Source organism: Mastomys coucha, unplaced genomic scaffold, assembly GCF_008632895.1.
Source record: "Mastomys coucha isolate ucsf_1 unplaced genomic scaffold, UCSF_Mcou_1 pScaffold6, whole genome shotgun sequence".
Classification (NCBI taxonomy): Eukaryota; Metazoa; Chordata; class Mammalia; order Rodentia; family Muridae; genus Mastomys; species Mastomys coucha.
Window position 1 is genome coordinate 43,011,118 of NW_022196912.1, and position 19,034 is coordinate 43,030,151.

Here is a 19,034-nt window from a genome sequence, read left to right on the forward strand (position 1 = left end):
GAAATAAATTTCCAGGAGGGTTTGGAAGAAGATCTTCTAACCCTTTTTTCGTGGATATGGTAGAAAGCTGGTATAGAGGCTGGGAAATAACAGCACATACCACATATGTATAACCTCAGACAGTGACACTTACAAGTGGCATCTACCTGTTTGTGGTTTTATTCCTTCCACCTTGGTGGCTTCCTCCCCCTCTGTCTTTAAGGAGCTCCCTACTTTAGAAGTACTGAGTTCCAGAAGAGGGGCTGCACTTGCCTCACCCTATGTAAACTACAATTCAAAGATCCTAGCCCATGAGAAGACTCTCTCCTGAACTTGAGTTCAGAAGCGAGGAGGAAGTCCTGTGATGGTGAGTGGAAACAGTGCTTGCTGGCCCATTTCAGTGTTCAGAGCTGCAAGAATGTCAGGAGAGTCCCCCTTGTAGCTGCCTGGGTGGCCACTGAGCAAGCACTCATTGGTTTGGTAGTACCGGCCTTGGCTCAACTTCCTCCTTCCTCTCTCTATTTGCAAACCAGGTTCTGTATCCTTGCTGACCATCAGCTGCCAGATAAATATGTCCTCTAGTCTTTAACTGGAGATGATTTCTACTGCTGCTGAGGACATGGAGGTAGGGAGTGTGGTGATACTGGAAGACAGGGCATTCAGTACGGCTACAGGCATGACCATGGGATCTGTGAGTTCCAGGACTACAGAAATGCATGTGCGGAAGGTGCTGGTCTAGACAATGAAGAAATAGCTTTCCGCTAAGGAAGCCTGAGTCCATTAGTGAACTCTGTTAGTGGGTCAAGAAGAGTAATAGCTAGTAAATATTTTATTAGAATCGTTTGAATCTTACTAATGGGAAATCCAACTATTTCAGAGACTCCTATTCAGCATGCTATTCCTTAGTGTAGGGTGCCTGCTGTTTCCCAGGATCTGGAGAAATACACAGAGATGTCCAAGGAGAATTATATGGGCATACAGGATGACTACTTGTCTGTTGTTAACCACCATATGCTCCTACCATGACTATCATGTACCCACTGCTAACTATCTAACTATGGTATAGCACATTTATGACTTTACTAATATGCTAATGTTTTTCCATGATGTCGGAAATTAAATAAATGACTTTTTCCAGGGTGTTTTTAAAAGTTAAGTACTCTAATACATTAAGTATAATAATAAGACTCATTACACAATGTCTTTCATTCGAAAGATTGTTAAACCCTTTACAAACCAAGAGAAAAATAACCAACTATAATAGCAACAAAGATATAGCACTCACAGAAGCCCTATTGATCATGGGAATAGAGCAATCACAGTGTGCTTCCAGAGGGGAAAAAGTCAAGCTTAAATTGCCAGAAAACAAACAAATGAAAAACAGTAAATTTCTAATTTTTACTTCCAATTGATAAGACAATTGATAAGATTGTGTGATCATGTTTCAAGAGCTGGCTTTACAGAGATGAGAGCCCAAAAGGAAAGCATATCAGAGGGCATGTTAGTAGGAGTAGTAGCCAAGCTTCCTCTATTATCTCTAAAAGTTATTTTTTTCCCACACTACAGCAAACTGAGATCCAAGGTGCCAGCATCAGAGAATCACATACAATGGGATGCTCATGTTGTCTTGCCCATGAGTCACTCATTAGCATCAGCCCTCTCAGAAAGGAACCATGTTCTTTGTTTCTTTGAAATTGACTAATTGATGGGAAGAGGGGCTTCTAGCATTTAACAGCACATCTATTTAACCCTCATCAGCTGGTCAGAAATTCAAATGTTCTGTGTGCAAAGGCAGTACAATGACCCTGGGTATAAATGCCTGTTATCCCAATACTTGGTAAGCCAAGGCAGGAGAATTGTCATGAGTTAGAGGACAGCTTGAGTTATGTAGTGAGTTCCAGACATCCATGGGCAATACCGTGTCTCAAAATAAATAAAAGTAAATAAATACATAAGAATTTTGTTATTGAATCCCCCCCTTCCCCAGAACTACATAAAATATATTCTGGGCAGTAGCTAGGGAGGAAAATATTCAGCTAGCACACCCATATACATAAGTCCAGCACGTTATTAAAGTTGTGAATCTGAAAAGGATCATGCAATCATATTAAAAAAATGACTGGGAAAGATGGCATCTAGAATCAAGAATCTTCATTAAAGATGAGCAGCTAGGAGCCAGGTTTGCTGAACAGAAAGGTGAGAGGGAGCCCCTGCACGGAAGACATTCCCATCGTGGTTTACACAGGAGAGATGAGCAGCACTCAGAAGCAGGACTGGCAGGAGAGTAAACGCACCACTTGTTACTCCTCTCCTCTAGCCCTGTACTAAGTACAGAGAATAAGGAAGAGAGACAGATGAGGCCCAAGACCTCCCCATCTTTGTTAATAACCAATTTTCTTCTAATTATATTTACATATGCAAAGATCTAGATTGAATTGTTTGGTCTGTATCTTGAACTTGGACTGTGCAGAGTCTGCCTCTTGGTTCTCTGAATCAGGGTTGGTTCTTAATTGGGTCTAGTTTAAGTGAGAAGGCCCAGCTTTCTGGGAGCAGCTGCACTGGCACGCCCATTTCTTTTTGAGCTATTTTGACACCAGTGTCACACGCATAGAGTGTCATTAGCATCTAACCATTTTGATATGCAACGTTCTTCCCGTGTTCCTACTGGCTCTTCTGTGGGTCATTGTTGACTGATGCAGTGATTCTGAGATGTCTCCCACTTTAGTCATTTCTACTTAGGAAAAAAACATTCCCTTTACATTGTGTGCAGACTAGCTTTTCATATTATTATAATTTTAAAATCTGTTCCCCAGAATTGAGGTAGGAAAAGTTACTTGTAAATTTTATTGTATGTGCATGGATGTTTTGCCTACATCTATATGTGAAAAATGTGCCTAGTGCCCTCACAGATCAGAAGAGGTATTGGACTTTCTGGAACTGGAGTTACTGATGGTTATGAGTCACCTTGTGGTGCTAGGAATTGAACCCAGTCTTCAGAAAAAGCAGCCAGTGCTCTTAACAGCTCAGCCATTGCTTTATCCCTGTGATCTTCTATCTATCTATCTATCTATCTATCTATCTATCTATCTATCTATCTATCTATCTACCTACCTATCTATTTTTGCTTTGTTGTTTCTAGTGAAACATAGTGGAATATAGTCTGCTTTTTTTCTATATGAGAAGGCAGAGAATCCACATTCTCTACTCCAAACTATATTTCTGCCTTCTCCTCTTCTTTGAGGACCCAGTTGTAGGACCTCTTATCATGCATCTTCAATTCTAATGTAGTTTAATGTAGGTGTCCAAAAGCTTTAAGAATGTTAATTAATCAATGCTCATAAAAATAAAGGACTATGATTTGCATTTTATAGATGGTTAAGAAGCTGTCTTAGTTAAGTTTTAACTGCTGTGAACAGGCACCATGACCTAGGCAACTCTTATAAGGACAATATTTAATTGGGGCTGGCTTACAGGTTCAGAGATTTAATCCAGTATCATCAAGGGGGAAGCATGGCAGCATCCAGGCAGGCATGGTAGAGGAGGAGCTAAGAGCTACATCTTCATCTGCAGGCCTCTAGGAAAAGACTGACTTCCACGCAGCTAGGACTAGGGTCTTAAAGACCATTCCCAGAGTGGCACACTTACTCCGACTAGGCCACACTTCCTAATAGTGCCATTCCCTGGCCCAAGCATATACACACCATCGCAGAAGCCAAACACAAAAGGCTGTAGTGATGCTATCTTTGGGACATTGTAGAACTGTCTACTGGTGTATGCTACAACATCAGAACTGGGCAGAAGACAGTGCTCAGGTCTACTTTGCAGATGAGAAATCTTTAGATTTAGAAATATTTAGATTTAGTTTAGAATCTCTGTGAATATTCAAGAACTGCCCATTCATTTCCTAACTCTATCCAGTTTCCTGTCCTATTGCCAACAGTGTCACTTAGCCAACAGGCAATGGGATGATTCAGGTGTGGAATCCTTATTGTTTGATTTTCAACTCTCCCACTGTATCACCACTGTATAGCTATCCAGCCTGAGAATGGGATGTGCAAAAACAGGCTGAAGAAGTAGGAATCCTTTACAAAACACAAGTGTTCTAGGTCACAGAGAAAGCTAGTCTCCAACTGCAGCATTTCCTGTCTCCCAACTCCACATCTTTCAGTGCTCATCCTGTGGGCCAGGAAACAAACTAATTGCAGTTCTGGGGCCTTTGACCCTTGCAGGGTGCTTGCTAGCCTTGTTCCTGTCCCCAATCAAGGTCACCTCTGCTCTCCTCATTCCATCTCTTTGGGTCACATGGCCAACTGCCTCATCTGACCAGAGCCCCAAAGGTAAGGTAGGCACTCCAGAAACAATGGCAGAAGTGGGGCACAGCCAACATGCGTGGTGCATCCACTTATGTGCGTGTGAATGTGTATTAATAGAAACCTCACTGGGTGAGTCAGAGAAACTGTGCTTTGGTACAACGTAGTCTGTATGATTCCTCCCCAATTTAGGGCCTTGGTTTGTAGATGCTATGTGACTCAGCAGTATGAGACTCAGCCAGACACACTGAGAGGTGCACTCATAAGAGACCTTCCCTTAAATACTCTGGAAGACTATGGAGAAAGCAGGTCTATCTATCTGCTTATTTGTTTTTTGTCAGGAAACCAGAGTTCTCTCTCAAGGAGTGTTGATGTCTCTGTAAATGATGGGTCATGCTTATGTTTCTTCAACTAGAGGAACTTGGCAACTGAAATAGCAATACAGAAAGAAAGTCATGTCAAAATAGACAAGGGCTGCAGTTTAGTTGGTATGCTGGTTAACATACCTGAGCTCTTGATTAGTAATTGATGTGGGAGGCACAGCTCACGGGGGGGGGGGGGGGGGGTTACCCCTGAGCAGATAGATCTGTACTGTATAAGAAAGCATGCTAGGCAAGCCAGCAGGAAGCAAGCCAGTAACTAGCATTCTTTATGGTTTCTACTTCAAGCTTCTACATTGAGGTCCCACCTTGGTTTCCCAAGATGAAAAAAGTGTAAACTGTAAGCAGAAATAAATATTTTCCTCCCCAACTTGCTTTTTGGTTATGGCATTTATAGTTAACAACAGAATATAAACTGAACAGTTGATATAGTATGTATCTCGCATGCACGGGGGCCCTGAACTCCATCCCGATGAACCAGCAGTGGTAGTACTTACGTAATTTAGCTCAAGGACATCCTCAGCCACACAGGGATTCAGACCAGCCTGGGCTACAGGAAACCTTGTCTCAAAGAAAGTAAATCCAAAGAATCATATCAAATTTGAGCTTGATAATTTGCTGACCTGGGGAGCTACATTTCTGCTATCCTGTCTTGTGATTTTCATGGCTATAGCTTTGTCAGGGCACAGCAACTGCGGGGTTCAAACCTACAGACTCGCCCAAGGCAACCAAACCAGAGCCTGTGACCACTAAATGTTGAGGTACATCTTCAACATAGTGTTGAGGGTGGATCTTCTGGTGAAGGCTAACTTCCTCAGATCCAGAGGACATTGTTGTCTCTAGTGTGTTCATTTCTTCACCTGGGATCTGAGAGCTGTTAACATCGGCAAAACAGTACTTATTGTAAATATATAGTGGCCATTCTTATTGGACTGAAAGTAATCCTAGAGTAGCCTGCTTTGGTCACCAACTAACTAATTCATGACAAAGTGAACTACCTGACCTTGTACAGCCAAACTGGTAGCTCAGCAGAACTGAGGGCCATTCTTCCAAATGTCACCTGGTATTCCTTACAGAATACAGAAAGTAGGATTTCTCCTCTCTTCTGAATGGAGGGCTCTTACCTTACCTCACTAATTACCTTACCTCAGATCTCTCCTTCAAAGTTTGTGAGTAGGCATTTCCAACAAGGATGTTATTTTTTAAAGTATGCACAGGTAAAATGATTGATCCAAACAAGAAATGTTAGGAAAGGGTCGTGTCTTTCTTGTCTTTAGCCAGAGTTATATACTGACAGGAAATGATGTGAAGGAACACAGTGCTTTCCTTCTACAGATGTTCTCAGATCAGGCTGCCAATGATGCCGCCAGCCTCTCTGGCCACTGCAGTAGAAAGGAACTTTCTAGGCATTAATGTATGCTTTCCATGAAGTCCCTCACAGATAACAAAGGCTAATAATGTTCAGAGGTTTAGTCATGATAGAATTACTTAAAGATGCACAAACATTATTTCTGACTCTAGCTTTTTACGCTTCTCTACTTCTCCACACTTTATTGATGGATAGCTGCAGAGGTTCATGATGCTTCTGTCTCTCCACAGAGTATCAGAGGTACCACTCTGCACTCTCTATAATGAGTTACCATACTGGCCCTGAAATATTGACACCTCACTTTTTCCACTGTGGTTTTAGAGATCTTGTTTTATTTTTTTTTTTAAGCAGGTGAATGGAATCTATTAGGCATTATTAAAACTCAAAACGATGTCTGAAAACCCACTGTACAAGGGAATAGGTTCCTGCACCAGCATTTAACTGCATATAGTTAGTTGCTCTTTTCCCCCTATGAGGAAAGAAATACAGAGAAGTCAGAGATGCTCAGCTCTTCCATGCTGGCAGGCTCTGAGCCCAAACCAGGAGCTTTCACAGTGGATGCTGGACACAGCTAGGTCTCTGACCTCCCTCTTCTTTTTGACTGGTTTTGCAGGTCAGTATCCACACCTACATATCTTTCCAGTACCCTGGCTCTGAAGGGCCCATGGGAGTCCCATTTTTCTCCATGTTACACTTGGTGGGTTCAGTGCATAGGTTTGGGGTGCTCGTCAGTGAGTCTGGCCAGTCATCTGGCACACTAAAGTCCTACCTTCTGAATGAGCAGGGCCCTCACCATCCCCTGGGACTGACTTTTGTGGGAGCTCCAGGAGAAGCTGCCACTGGAAGATCTTGTGTTCCTGAATGACCCTTTAGGCTGGAAAGAAGAGTTAAGACCACCTTCAGACTGTGGAGTTTATGGTTCTAAGGCTGCAGGTCACCTTAGACCATCACCCCCAGCTGTACTGAGGCCCTGAGATCACTGGTAACTTCACAGTTGTATAAGGGGAAGTAATGAGAAGGAACAGGGCTTGCTAACTCAGGCCAGGCTTAAGACTTGGCCTGCATCCACCTGCTCTAATCAGAAAGACTCAAAGACACTGCAGTCCAAGCTCCTTGTCACCTTGCTCCTCCAGCAGTCCTCTGCTACCTCCTGTTCTACCCTATGGATGTTGGGTGTACTGACCATACCTCTCTCCTCCCTGACCCCCATTTTCTTAACCAGAATGCAGCCAAACATTATTCTCCTTGCATCTTGTGCTCACCTTTCTGTGAATAACTCTCTTAATCCATCTTCTCTTTACCCTAGTTGCAGAACACTGTCTCACTGTATGCTAGGTGATGGTGGACCTACCAGTCTGGATCAGTTCTAGGGAGGATCCATTGTTTCAGGCTATTCCTCCTTCCTCTACCTTCTCTATATAGTTCCTGGTCCCTTGGGCTCAAACTCTCAATTTCAATAAACTCTTTGGACCAGCTTAGCTGTCTCTGCAAACCCACTAGATTGAATTCTGGTCTATACAAAGATGAAGATTGCTTGCGCAGGAGAAGGCCCCAGGCACCAGACAGAAGAAGATGTTCACCCTATTTGATTCTAAATCAAAAGGCTCTAGAGCTTGGATCAAAAATAATTGTGTTAGGAAAACATGCCTGAGAGAAGAGGAGTTTGGTAAAGTGATCTTCCCAGAACTCAGTTCCATTTAGAACTGGGAGGCGAATGATTGAGTACAGGATTTCATACTTTCCTGCTTTCTTGAGAATGACAGGATGAGCCTGACTGGAGCTTTTTCTGATGACTTAGCCTCTCTAGCATTGAAGCCTGAGTTTCACAATCTGACAGAACAGAGAGATGAGCTGGGGATCATTTGAATTCAGATGCTTATCTCAACACAAGGCAATCTCTGGCTGTGAGCTCTTTGCATGCTTTCTATAGTGTCCCTGTGAAATTAACCTTTCTTTCTTTACCTTTCTCGCTCCGCTCCCTTTCCTCCTTCCCCTTTCTCTTTCTTCATCTCACCACATCCCCTGCGACTGTGGCTTCAAGGTCTCAACTCACCCCTCTACTTGTAATCCATGTGTTTAGAAAAGTAAAAACCAAACTCGCAGGAGGGAATTAGCAACAAACACTATTTGAGGACTTCGATGTGTGGATGCCACTCTGAACTCCAGAAGTCTCTGGGGAGGCCAGGCGATTGAGCACCTAAGTGGAGAAATTTCTAGAACAGGAACCAATAAAGGTTCTGTCTGAGCAGATGGATCGTGCAGAAATGTGTGTGATATGTGTGGCAGGAATAAAGGACAGCTTTGTAAAACTGGCTCTCTCCTACCTTTCTGTAGATTCTGGGGATGGAACTGCACTCAGGTACAGCAACTGCCTTTACTCTGTGAGCCATCTCGAAGTTCCAAAAGCTGTCTCAATGAGGAAGTGTCTCATAAACACATCTAACATGTAAAGAGGGCAGCCCAATATCCAGTCTGTGAGTGCAGAAACACTTAGTGTGAGTTTCGGTAACCCCAGGGTGTTACCTGCCATCCTAGTTCTTCACCTACTTAAACTCCATGCACATCTCAAGAATCAAGGAAAATATGGCTATAGATATATGGCCACATATATGGGGAAAGATCAGCCACTCAGGTTCTTCCAAACCTGGAACTGTAATCAGCTGTAACCAGTAAGGACACAGGAATTCCCTTTGCTTTTCTCTATGACAGCAAGGCCTGTGTACATCTGACATCTTAGTGCAAACTGCCCCTCCCCAAGGGAGTGGAATACATTTTTGCTTGATTATATTGCCATTCAAACCAGAACTAAGTGTGTGTGGTGTGTGTGTGTGTGGTGTGAATGAATGTGGTGTCTAATGAACTTTGAGAGCTACCAGTGGCCTCAGCCTAAGTAAAGGGTGGTGTCAAGGGGACTCTACTTGTCTGGGACATTGCTCTGTCAACTGTAGGCTCAGGAATGCTTCTTGGATGATTTCTCTGTTCTTCTTAATATCTGGATTCTGACATTTTAGGTTACAGTCTTCCCTTCCCACTTCCTCCCCATCTTCTCAACTCAACCCTGGCCAGCAAGGCACCAAGTTTTGAGTGTTGTGTCCTCACCGTCAACTCTGGGGCCCAGGAGTATGAGAACAGGGAAGCTTAGCTCCAGAGGCAGGTAGCCAGCAAGCCTGCTCTCTGAGGTCCCAGGCCGGAGGGGCATTTGTTCAAGGAGGAGCTTGAGAATGGAATGTCCTCTAGGTGTGGTGTATGAAGTTAACAGGGTGATTAAGTCAGACAGCTGGCTGAGCTTCCTAGAAAAGGGGATCTAAAGGGTCTGACTTGAATCTGATGCCTGTATCTTCAGATGGACTTGACTGGTTCTCCTGGGATTGCAGGCAAGTGCCCAGTTTATGCAATGTTGGGGACCAAACCAAGAATCTTGTGCACATCAGGCAAGTTCCATGGCAAATGAGCTGCATCCCCAGCCCTGAGGGGCCACGTTGTCTACTGACTATATGCTGCCCCTTAGATTCAGTCCAGCTGTGTGTTCACAGGTCACCATGCACTTTGTCCTGGGCCATAACAGATAATGTACAACATGGTGGAACATTTCCTTGGGACCTCATTCTACTCCGGTTGACCCTGGAGTTATTAAAAGAAATAGTTCTATTGGAATTAGTGCTTTGACCAATGTCAAAATGTGGATTGGCTATCTCAAGTTCATCAAGTTCCTCAATTCTTGAAATTGTTTACCTTCTGGTAGGGAGGGGGTTTTCTCAGCTGTAGTTACCAGCCAATTTCAAAGTTGGTACAGTGGTTGTGTGAAGGAAGACAGTCATGGTGTGACAGGCAACTCCTATCCTGCAGTATGTTCTTCATTTGCTGGGAGACTTTATCATGTTCAAAAGTAGGAAAAAAAAAAGTCTTATTAATGGCAATTTAGCCAGAAATGTCAATAAATTTCTTTGTTGATTTATTTTTTTTTGAAAAATAACTACTTAAAGATGAAAGGCTGTAGTCTATCTTGTTTTCTTTCAAAATAAAAGTCAAATCCTACCAAAGGGTGACACCCTTAGAAAGTCATCTATGAAGTAAAAATGTCTTGTATAACACCCAGAGAGCTAGGTATTTGTCCTTTGGCTTAGAGTTGACATTGGTCTTACCAGGGGCCTAGGAGTGGGTGTGCGAGCCACGCATGTGAGTGTGTAAGCCGTTCCCGTAGAGATCCGTCATGATACGACACAGATGTTTCTACAAAACCAAATTTAATTAATATGCAACAAACACTCACCATGTAAACACATCTTTAAAAAAATCTGATAATAATTCCAAGGACCGCTTACAGGCTTTCATAAAAACATCTTAGCAAGAGTTTCAATACAGAAAGGTTTCTATGTCAAAATACATTTACACTGTAAATTGTTTATAGAGGGGGGAAAAAAAAGACACTGAGGAATGGAGTTTGCTGGCATTGGATTCAACATCAGCAACTGCCCCTGAATAATCCCTTCATCCTCTAATTCTGACAAACAGGCTAACCTACCCCTCTATACTTTGCCTATGCTTTTTATTCACTCTATTGGCCAGTTAAAAATACCAAGACACGATCACCATGCTTATTCCACCATGGGCAGCTCAGCGGCCCAAAGCATCACTTCCTGAGGGCCCCAGTCCTGCCCAGGCTGTGGGTCCTGGTTAGACGCTGAGACCCCAGGACTTTTCAAATCTCTCAGCTTCGAGACAACACTTTAGGAGTCACACAGTAGTTACCCAATGCAAAGTGGAAAAAAAAAAAAAAAAAAAAAACAAGACCAAACCAAAAACAAAACAAAAAAAGTCACATAAAAGCCACATGTGGAGATTGATCACACGATTTTTATTGGTCTTTTGAACAAATGTATTCCTCTGTGAAAAACTCCTGCAAAAGAGACATTGGAGTGTATGAATTCAACCCTGAGCATTAACACTGCATTCCAAGGAGGGCGGTCACGAAGCTGGTTTGATTGAAGCACAAAGCACAAGCCACTGATACTCTCTGTGTGATCAGGTTTTTACAAAAAAATACATAGTTTTCAATAAATAATGCTTAATTTTACAACTTTGATACAGCAACGTCATACAGTTTCAACACACTACACTCTGCATGCTAGATAACCTCTACCAGAAGACATGACTTCACCATGCATTTGCTTCCCTAGTGCTACGGGACACTTACATGGTCCCCCAGCGCACTGCCTCAGGTAGCTTCTCCTTCTCTCTGTCTGACAGCAACAGGTCCTGCGCTGGCATGCAAACTCTATAAAAGGTCCCCCCACAACCCACTCAGACTTCTAAACAAAAGGGCTTTCCAGCTATTCCTCTCCCAAACCTGGAGCGGCTGTGAAAGTTGTTTTTTTTTTTTTTCTTTTTTTTTTTCTTTTCTTTTTTCTTTTTCTCGGCCTTGGAAAACAGAACACTTGTTAACAGTGCCATGCTGATAACTGCTCTCAGACTTCAGGTGGCTCTGTCCCTGCAAACAAAGCATTAAGGGATGGGTTGCCACGACCACTAGGTGTCCCATACCTGAGACACAGGCCTCCGTTTCAAAACAGTCCATTCAAACAAGGGTGTTACAGAACAAATGGGAACGACCGATACCCACAACATATGTACAAGAGCAAAAGTAGACAAAGTGGGGAGTCCGTGACAATGGCATAGGACGCTTCTCCCTGTGTGATTCAGGGGACGAGGCATACGGTTTTTTGAACACAAGCTGGGTGAAGAGAAATGGGATCGAGGGCCCTTTGTCAATATCCATTTGATCAAAATTCTTTTTACGCTATGTCTTGATTACTTCCAGTCGTTCTGTTTTTGAAGGGACAGGGGATGTAATGTGCCTACTAAAATTAAGTGTCACGTTAAAAAAAAATCTCTTTGAGGACCCTGGAGGAAATCCTATGTTCAAATGCATTTTCAAACTTGTCCTATTGCTTTGTTTGGTCATTTTTTTTTTTTTTTCACAGAAGAGACTACATAAAAGAAGTTTGATCAAACAGTGAGACTGGAACCTCCACATGGGCACATCCAGGTTGCCTAGTGGCTGACTGCTCATCAGGAGGCTCACCTCAGCTCCTGCCTATTGCTCTTCGTGGCTGTGGTGAAGTGTGTTTGTCAAGTGCCAGCAACCGGAAGTTCCCAGTGTGTGGAAACCACCCTGTCTGTGCACAGGCAGACAGGCACTGGGTCTTCAAAGAATATCGCTATCCAAGAAAATTATTACTTCTATACATGGAACGTTATGAGCGGATTTCCCTTTGTACGCCATGCTATATTTTATGCACGTTTGTGCTTTTATTGAGTATAAAAATAGGTCTCCTTTAAAATTCTGTTTAAGTTCACTAAAAAACTACTTGTTTGTGAAATTCTCTTATAAACTCACTGCATCCACATGGAATAGATAAACTAATCAGGCAGCTAACGCATCTAGGTAGTGTTAAAAAAAAATAAAGACGATGGGGAAAAAAATGAAGGTGTGTTAGGAGTTGGGGGAAGGGAGGCAGCAGTGAAGGAATGGGAAGTAGCTTGGCTTCAGTAATTGTATACTGTGGTGGAAAACGTAAGCAACACACAAAGGGGGCATGGAGACCCCAAACCAAAACCTGAGTTGTTATCAAAGAGCAAAAGTGTTGAGCTCATCAAACCCAAAGAGATACGGCAGGATAAATCAAGAGGAATGGACAGTGAGAAAGAATCGATAATCAAAATAAGCCAACTCTCAGAGAAACACGTCAAGAGTCGTTACATGGAGACGTTTACTTTGGGGACTTATGAATTCCTGTTCGGACACATGTAAGGCTCAGTCGTGTTGTCCTCGCAGGCCATAGGCTATACAAAGGGTATTTGAAACTGACATTCCTAATGGAGATTTTTATAAAATTTGGCCCTTAGAATAACTGAGAAATATCCTGAAAAACCTTCCCTGAAACTGTAATAAACAAAGTTTCTTTATCTACTGATAAAATCGACAACTCAGTAAGCTAGTTTCGCTGGTCTTCCTACATAAGAAAAAAGCACAAATATAGTTGCCTCAGAAATCTGTTAAAAGCAGAGAACCTCGCAGGAAAAAGAGTATAAAGATTCTAGAAATGAGAGAGTACAAGAAAACCTCTCTTCCAAGTGTCCACAAAGATACATATGCCCATTAGGAGAAAACAGTGAGACTATACATAATACCCCATCAGAGAATAAGAAAGCTGAGTGATGGAGTATATTCCTATTGAATGACTACTTGAAAATTGAGCAACTTATTTGCCTCATTTCCCAGATTCCTTGGGCAAACTCATTTGAATTCTGAAGTGAAGAACAAATGTCCATTTCTTACACCGTTCTAGTGTCAAGATGATTGTGGTTTCAATTCCCAGAGAAAAAAAGTAGACCTTGCCTTTTGATTTTTTTTTCTCTCAAAACAACTAAGTCAGATCCTGACTGCTAAGAGCATGCATATTTAAATCACTTCCCCTCCATTAACATTAAAAAGAACCATCCAGGCCCAAAAGAGCTGCAATGATTTTTTTTTTTCTAGCTAAAGGCTAATCATTCTACAAATAATTTGCCCAGTGACCGTAGTCATTCATAACATGTATTTGCAAAGCACACTTTAAGCACACTGCCTTTCATTCGTATTATTTCTTTTTAATAAGAAGGATGCATATCGAGAATATAGAAACTGGAAATTATTTCCACAGCTTAAAGAATAAGAGAACGCTGGTTCAGGTATTTTTGTTTTTGTTTTTTTTTCTTCAAAGATGGAAATCTCGCCAAAAAACACACTGGAGTCTGTGAACTAGGTACAGCAGCAGGGTACCCAACCGGCTAGACTGCCATGCACACAACGCCCACGTTACTATTTTAAGATACTGTCAATGCTCAGTTAAGAATAAGACTTACTTAGGAGGAAAAAAAATGCAGCTAAACTTTTATTGAAGCCTAGCCAGTAGCTGGAACACCTTGTGTATTAGACATTCAAAAGAGTTCATTGGGAATGGTCTTCACAATGCATTCGTCTAAACCGCTTTAAATATTGTTAAAAGCGCCTTCAAGCGCCTTTCCTGAGTTCTAACTGGGATTTAAAAAAAAAAAATCTTTTTTTTTTTCTTTCTGATCTCCAACCAAGAACTGTCTTCTTATTTTCCTACCAAGAAACTCGGCCACATAATTTTAAAATACAAATTACAGCTATGCTTCCATTCTGAAGCCAAATCCTCACACCTTTTCTAATTTATTTAAAAGTTCCTTCCTCGCCGTGGAGAACGCCCGAAGGAAAACAGGAAACACATGCAAATGTAAAGATCTCAAGACACTCAGAATGCCTTTCCTTAGGCTTCAGAAACTGTCCCCTGTAAACCGCTGGTGGAATCATTCGCGGCTTAAAGGTCCCCGCGTGGCTCACGAGCAGCGCGCTGTGGGGGAGGGGTGGCCGAGGGAAGCCCGAAAAAGCCACACCGGGCTGCCGCCCCACCCACGCGCGCTGTGCGATCGCGCCGCTCGGTGAGGACGAGCTCTATACCCTGCAGCGCCTGTCTTGCGTGGGGCCCCGACCTGGATCCCAACTGGCTAAGTCCCCGCGGCCAGCGCCCGCGCCGTAACGGTTTCTGTGGGTCTAGAGTCGGGCTGTTGGGCACCGAGTTTCAATTCACGGCTGAAGGGCTCCACGGTCGCGGGCGCCACTGCCCCGGGGAGTTGGGCTTGCGTGCGGGACACCACGAGGGACAGGCTGGCGGGGGGAGGGGAGGGCTGGACCGGGCCCCGGGAGGCAAATGCTCCATCAAAGAAACCAAAGCCATCGCTCACCGTGGAGGCGGCTCCAGGCGCATTTGCTTTCCTCGTGCCCCACCCGCGTGGATAACGCTGAAGGGCGCGGCCCTCTCCACTCATATCCCATTGAGCGCGCGCGCAGCGACGCCGCCCGCGGATGGGGGTGGAGATTTAAAAAAAAAAAAAAAAAAGAATTAGAAAAAAGAAAAAAACCAAAGCCAGAAGCGAAGGCCTAGCCCTGTGGACACTAGCTCCGGACCAGCGCGAAGCCCACGGCGGGGATGGAGACGCAGGGCGGGGTGAGAAGGGAGGACACCGGGCTGCCACCTACGGCAGCCTAAGGGCTCCAAAAGCGGCATCCGCCCTCCGCCACCCGCGTCCGCTACGCGGTGAACACGCGGCTCCCGGGTGGACTTAGAGAGACTATGGGCCATGCGAGCTTCTATCAGATCCTGCTGATTTATTAAAATCAAGACACAGACTTCAGCACACACACACACAAAAACCAAAAATCCCGGCGGTGACTTCCACAGTGCATTGAGTCTGCTTCGCCACCATTTGCTACTAAATATGCAATGGTCTGTTTATTTAGATTATATTGCACAAAATGAGAAAATTTTAAACTATGTGCCTTTCCTTTTTCTTTTTGATAAAAATCGCGTATCCAGTTTCAAACCTTCCGTCTGGGGCCCCGTCCACACATCACAGCGATGAGATACATAGGTCCTACTATGATACAGTACATACAGTCTTAAACTAAGAACAGCTCTGAGGTCTAGGTCACCATTTTCAATAAATCTTTACCTACAAATATTGAACAAATCTCTACTATAGCTGTACAAAAAAGTTTGCTTTTTTTTAAACCACAAGGCCTTTAGATGCAAGGATTACTTTTAAATTTTTAATCCTTTTAAACCAGGACATAACGTACCAACATATTTGCATGCTAAAAAAAAACAAACAAAAAAAGAAAGAAAAACAAAAACAAGAAAAGAAAAAAAAGAAAAAGAAATCAAAAGGGAAGAAGTGCCTGAAAGTCTTACTGAAAAAACACAGCAAGATTGTTCCCTTTTCACTGTACAAAAATACGCCTGAAAATATATTAATTTTTAAAAAAGATTGAGGTCTGTTATGTATCAAAAATGTTTCAATACCTTTTTGTACTGAGGTCTAGGCTGTAAGGTATTCAATCAAGGAGGTATAAGGGAACGAGTTACCAAAAAAAGGTTGCCAAGTAGAAATCACATTTGTAAAACCATAAACAATTTGATCTGAAAAGTAAACTCTGGTCTTAAGTCAGTTCACAGTTATGATTTTTGTAAGCGTTTGTACAGACTGCATTTTTTCAAGCTCCCTGCAGTTTAAGAAATCGGATGCATAGAAGACATCAGCTTTCTCCCTCCAAAAAGAAAAGAAAATAAAAAGGTTGCAATGGTCCCTTTTTGTGTTTTTCTTTTTTTAAATCACCAGTTCCTTTTTAAATCTCTTAAGAAAAAAAAAATATCAACTCCCTAGAGTAACAGTTGTGCCGTCTAAAGGGTCCTCTGCCGATGTCTTTCAGACTTCAAAGAGCCACAAGCTTCAAACAGCGCCTTCCGGAGCGGGGCCTCCTCCCCTCCCCCGCCCGGTCCCCTCCGCCTTTGTTGCAATCACGAATTTCAGGAAAAAAGAAATAGAAATTACAAAACACGTTTTTTTTTTTTTTTTACGGGTGGGGAAAATCACAACTCCAGACTAGGTGTGCAACTACCTTGAGACACGATAAAGGACGGGAAGAGTGGGGAGACCAAAAAATTTTAAAAAATTAAAAAAAAAAAAACCTGGAAAATCTGTTTAAAACTACTCATTTCACTTTAAACTCCAACAACATTTCATCACCGTTTCCAATTTCTCTGCGCCACATCTCTGACCATGAGCATCTTCTCCCCCTCCCCCCACCATCCTCTTTATCCTGACCGCCACGACTGCCTCCCGAGGAGCCCTGCGCCCCTCAATACGTGAACACCAGGTCGGAGAAGTTCGCCTCCAGCCAGTCCCCCGCGATCATCTCGCTCAGCTCCGGCGTGCAGTAGTCGGGGAACTCGAAGTGGGAACCCAGGCTGCCCTCGCTGAAGGAATCCAGGTCCTTATCCACCAGCGACAGGGACAGGTTCCCCGCCGCTCCCGCGCCCAGTGGCTGCTCGCAGGCGCTGTGCGCGCCCTGGGAGAAATTCAAGCTCAGGTCGAACATGAGGTCGTCGGCATCCTCGGCGCCGCTGCCGCTGCTGCTGCCGCTGGATGAGGAGGTGGACACGCAGCGCGAGGACGCGGGCGACAGCGCGGGAGGCGCGGGCGGAGGCTGCTGCTTGGTGATGTTCTTGAAGCTGTAGTAGAGCCGGCCGCCCGCGCGCACTTCGTCGTACAGGCTCGCGCCCTCGGGGGACTCGGCGGCACTGCTGAGCGTGGGGCTGGCGGGGACCTTGGCCACGCTGTAGCGCCTCAGCAGCTGTGGGGGCTGCTGCTGCGCCGGCGGCGGCAGCAGGTGCGAGTGCGCGGGCTCGTCGTCGTCGTCGTCAGCGTCCGGCTTGGGCCGTAGCTGCAGCTCATCATCCTCGTCGTCTTCTTCATCGTCGTCGTCCAGGAAGACGCACTTGGCCGCCTTGCCCGCGCCGCAGTCCCCGGGCTGCGCCGCCTTGCCCGCGCCCGCCTTGCCCGCAGGCGCCTTGAGCTTGGCGCACTTCTTGCCCGGGCCCTTGGCTGCCTTGGCGCCCGCCGCGCTCTTGTCGGGACTCTGGCCCGCGCTGGGCTTGGCCGCTGGGTCCGTCTTGGGCTTTTTGCGCGGCCGGTACTTGTAGTCGGGATAATCAGCCATGTGCTTGAGGCGCAGGCGCTCCGCCTCCCGGATGAACGGGATCTTCTCGCTGTCCTTCAGCATCTTCCAGCGCTTGCCCAGCCTCTTGGAGATCTCGGCGTTGTGCATGTCCGGCGACTGCTCCATGATCTTCCTGCGCTCGATCTTGGACCACACCATGAAGGCGTTCATGGGCCGTTTGATGTGGCCCGACGCCGTCTTGCACCAGTCCGGGTCGCTCTCGTCCAGGGCCACCGGGCTGCACGCCATGAACTCGCCCTCCTCGGTGTCCAGCGCGTCCCGGGGCAGGTTGCTCTCGGCTTCCGAGCTCTCGGCCTGCTGCACCATGGTCCGCGGCGGGGCTGGGCGCTCGGTCTACTGCGCGGGCGCCCCTCCCCCTCCCGCCCCTCCACCTTCTCCGGCAAGTTGCAAAGTCCTTGGCCGCGCGCGTCCGCGGCTGCCCCCCTCCCCCCCGGCCCCGTTCCCTGCTGCGGCGGCGGCTGCGGCGGCGACCGGAGAGGAGGCGGCGGCGGCCCGGGACCCGCGCTCTCTCTCACTCGCTTGATTTCTCTCTCTCTCCCACTCCTGGCAGCCGCCGCAAGCGCCGGACCCCAAGCACTTCCAGGCGCGCGCGCTTCTTCTGCAAAAAGTTGAGGGCTCTCTCTCAACTCGTTTTCAGGGTGTCATATGGGTGACATCACTACTCCCACCAGCCAATGGCTGGTCCCGACTCCGCCTATCTCCCGTTATTAACCAAGGGCCCCACCTCCAGCCCCGCCTCCTGGCCAGTTTGCAAAGATGGGAGGGGGGTTGTCTAGAAATATGTTATTTTTTTCAAAAGAAATCCGCGAGTGCGCACAGCTGCGCGTGTCCCCCGGGCGGACGCAGGACGGAGCGAGAGACGCCGGCGCGGACTCAAGGGCGCGGGACGGTGGACTGAACCCCGGTGCAGATTCACCCACCCGGGCACCGCGCGTGGGTGCCCCTGCTCATCCCGGCCGCGTCGCGCCCTAAACCCCCGCGCGATCGCGCTGCGCCGCTGCCCAGCGGAAGGTGGCGCTTCGACACCGCGCGGCACCGCGCACGTGGGCTCATCCTCCGGTTCCTTTTCTCCCCCTTTCTAGAGCCGGGCCGCCGGGCCCTCCCTTCCCCCCGTCCCCGCGCACCCGCAGGGTTTTGTCCCGTCTGCCCCCACCCCCCTCTCTTTTTCCCTCCTGGATCGCGCGCATCTCTGGGTTCGGCCGGAGTAACGGTCTGAGGAGACCGCCGTCCGTGTCCGGGCGGCTCCGGAGCGGTTCGGAAAGGAGTTCACGGATTCAAGCGGGACGGGTCAACGGGCTCGGGACTCAGCATCGCCGCCCCTCCCCCACTTTCTACTCCGTAGGCCTCCCAAC

General features: G+C 46.0%; 1 protein-coding gene across 1 annotated transcript; it reads right to left on the reverse strand.

Moving 5' to 3' along the window:
* Positions 1-10,265: 10,265 nt before the first annotated feature.
* Sox11 (SRY-box transcription factor 11) lies at positions 10,266-18,310 on the reverse strand. The gene has a single exon (XM_031355905.1). The coding sequence runs from the start codon at positions 17,986-17,988 to the stop codon at positions 16,801-16,803; it is 1,188 nt and encodes a 395-aa protein (XP_031211765.1). The 5' UTR covers positions 17,989-18,310; the 3' UTR covers positions 10,266-16,800.
* Between the last annotated feature and the right edge of the window lie 724 nt (positions 18,311-19,034).

Excerpts from the sequence above, each read along its gene's own strand:
- Sox11 (XM_031355905.1), bottom strand. The coding sequence starts at position 17,988 with ATGGTGCAGCAGGCCGAGAGCTCGGAAGCCGAGAGCAACCTGCCCCGG.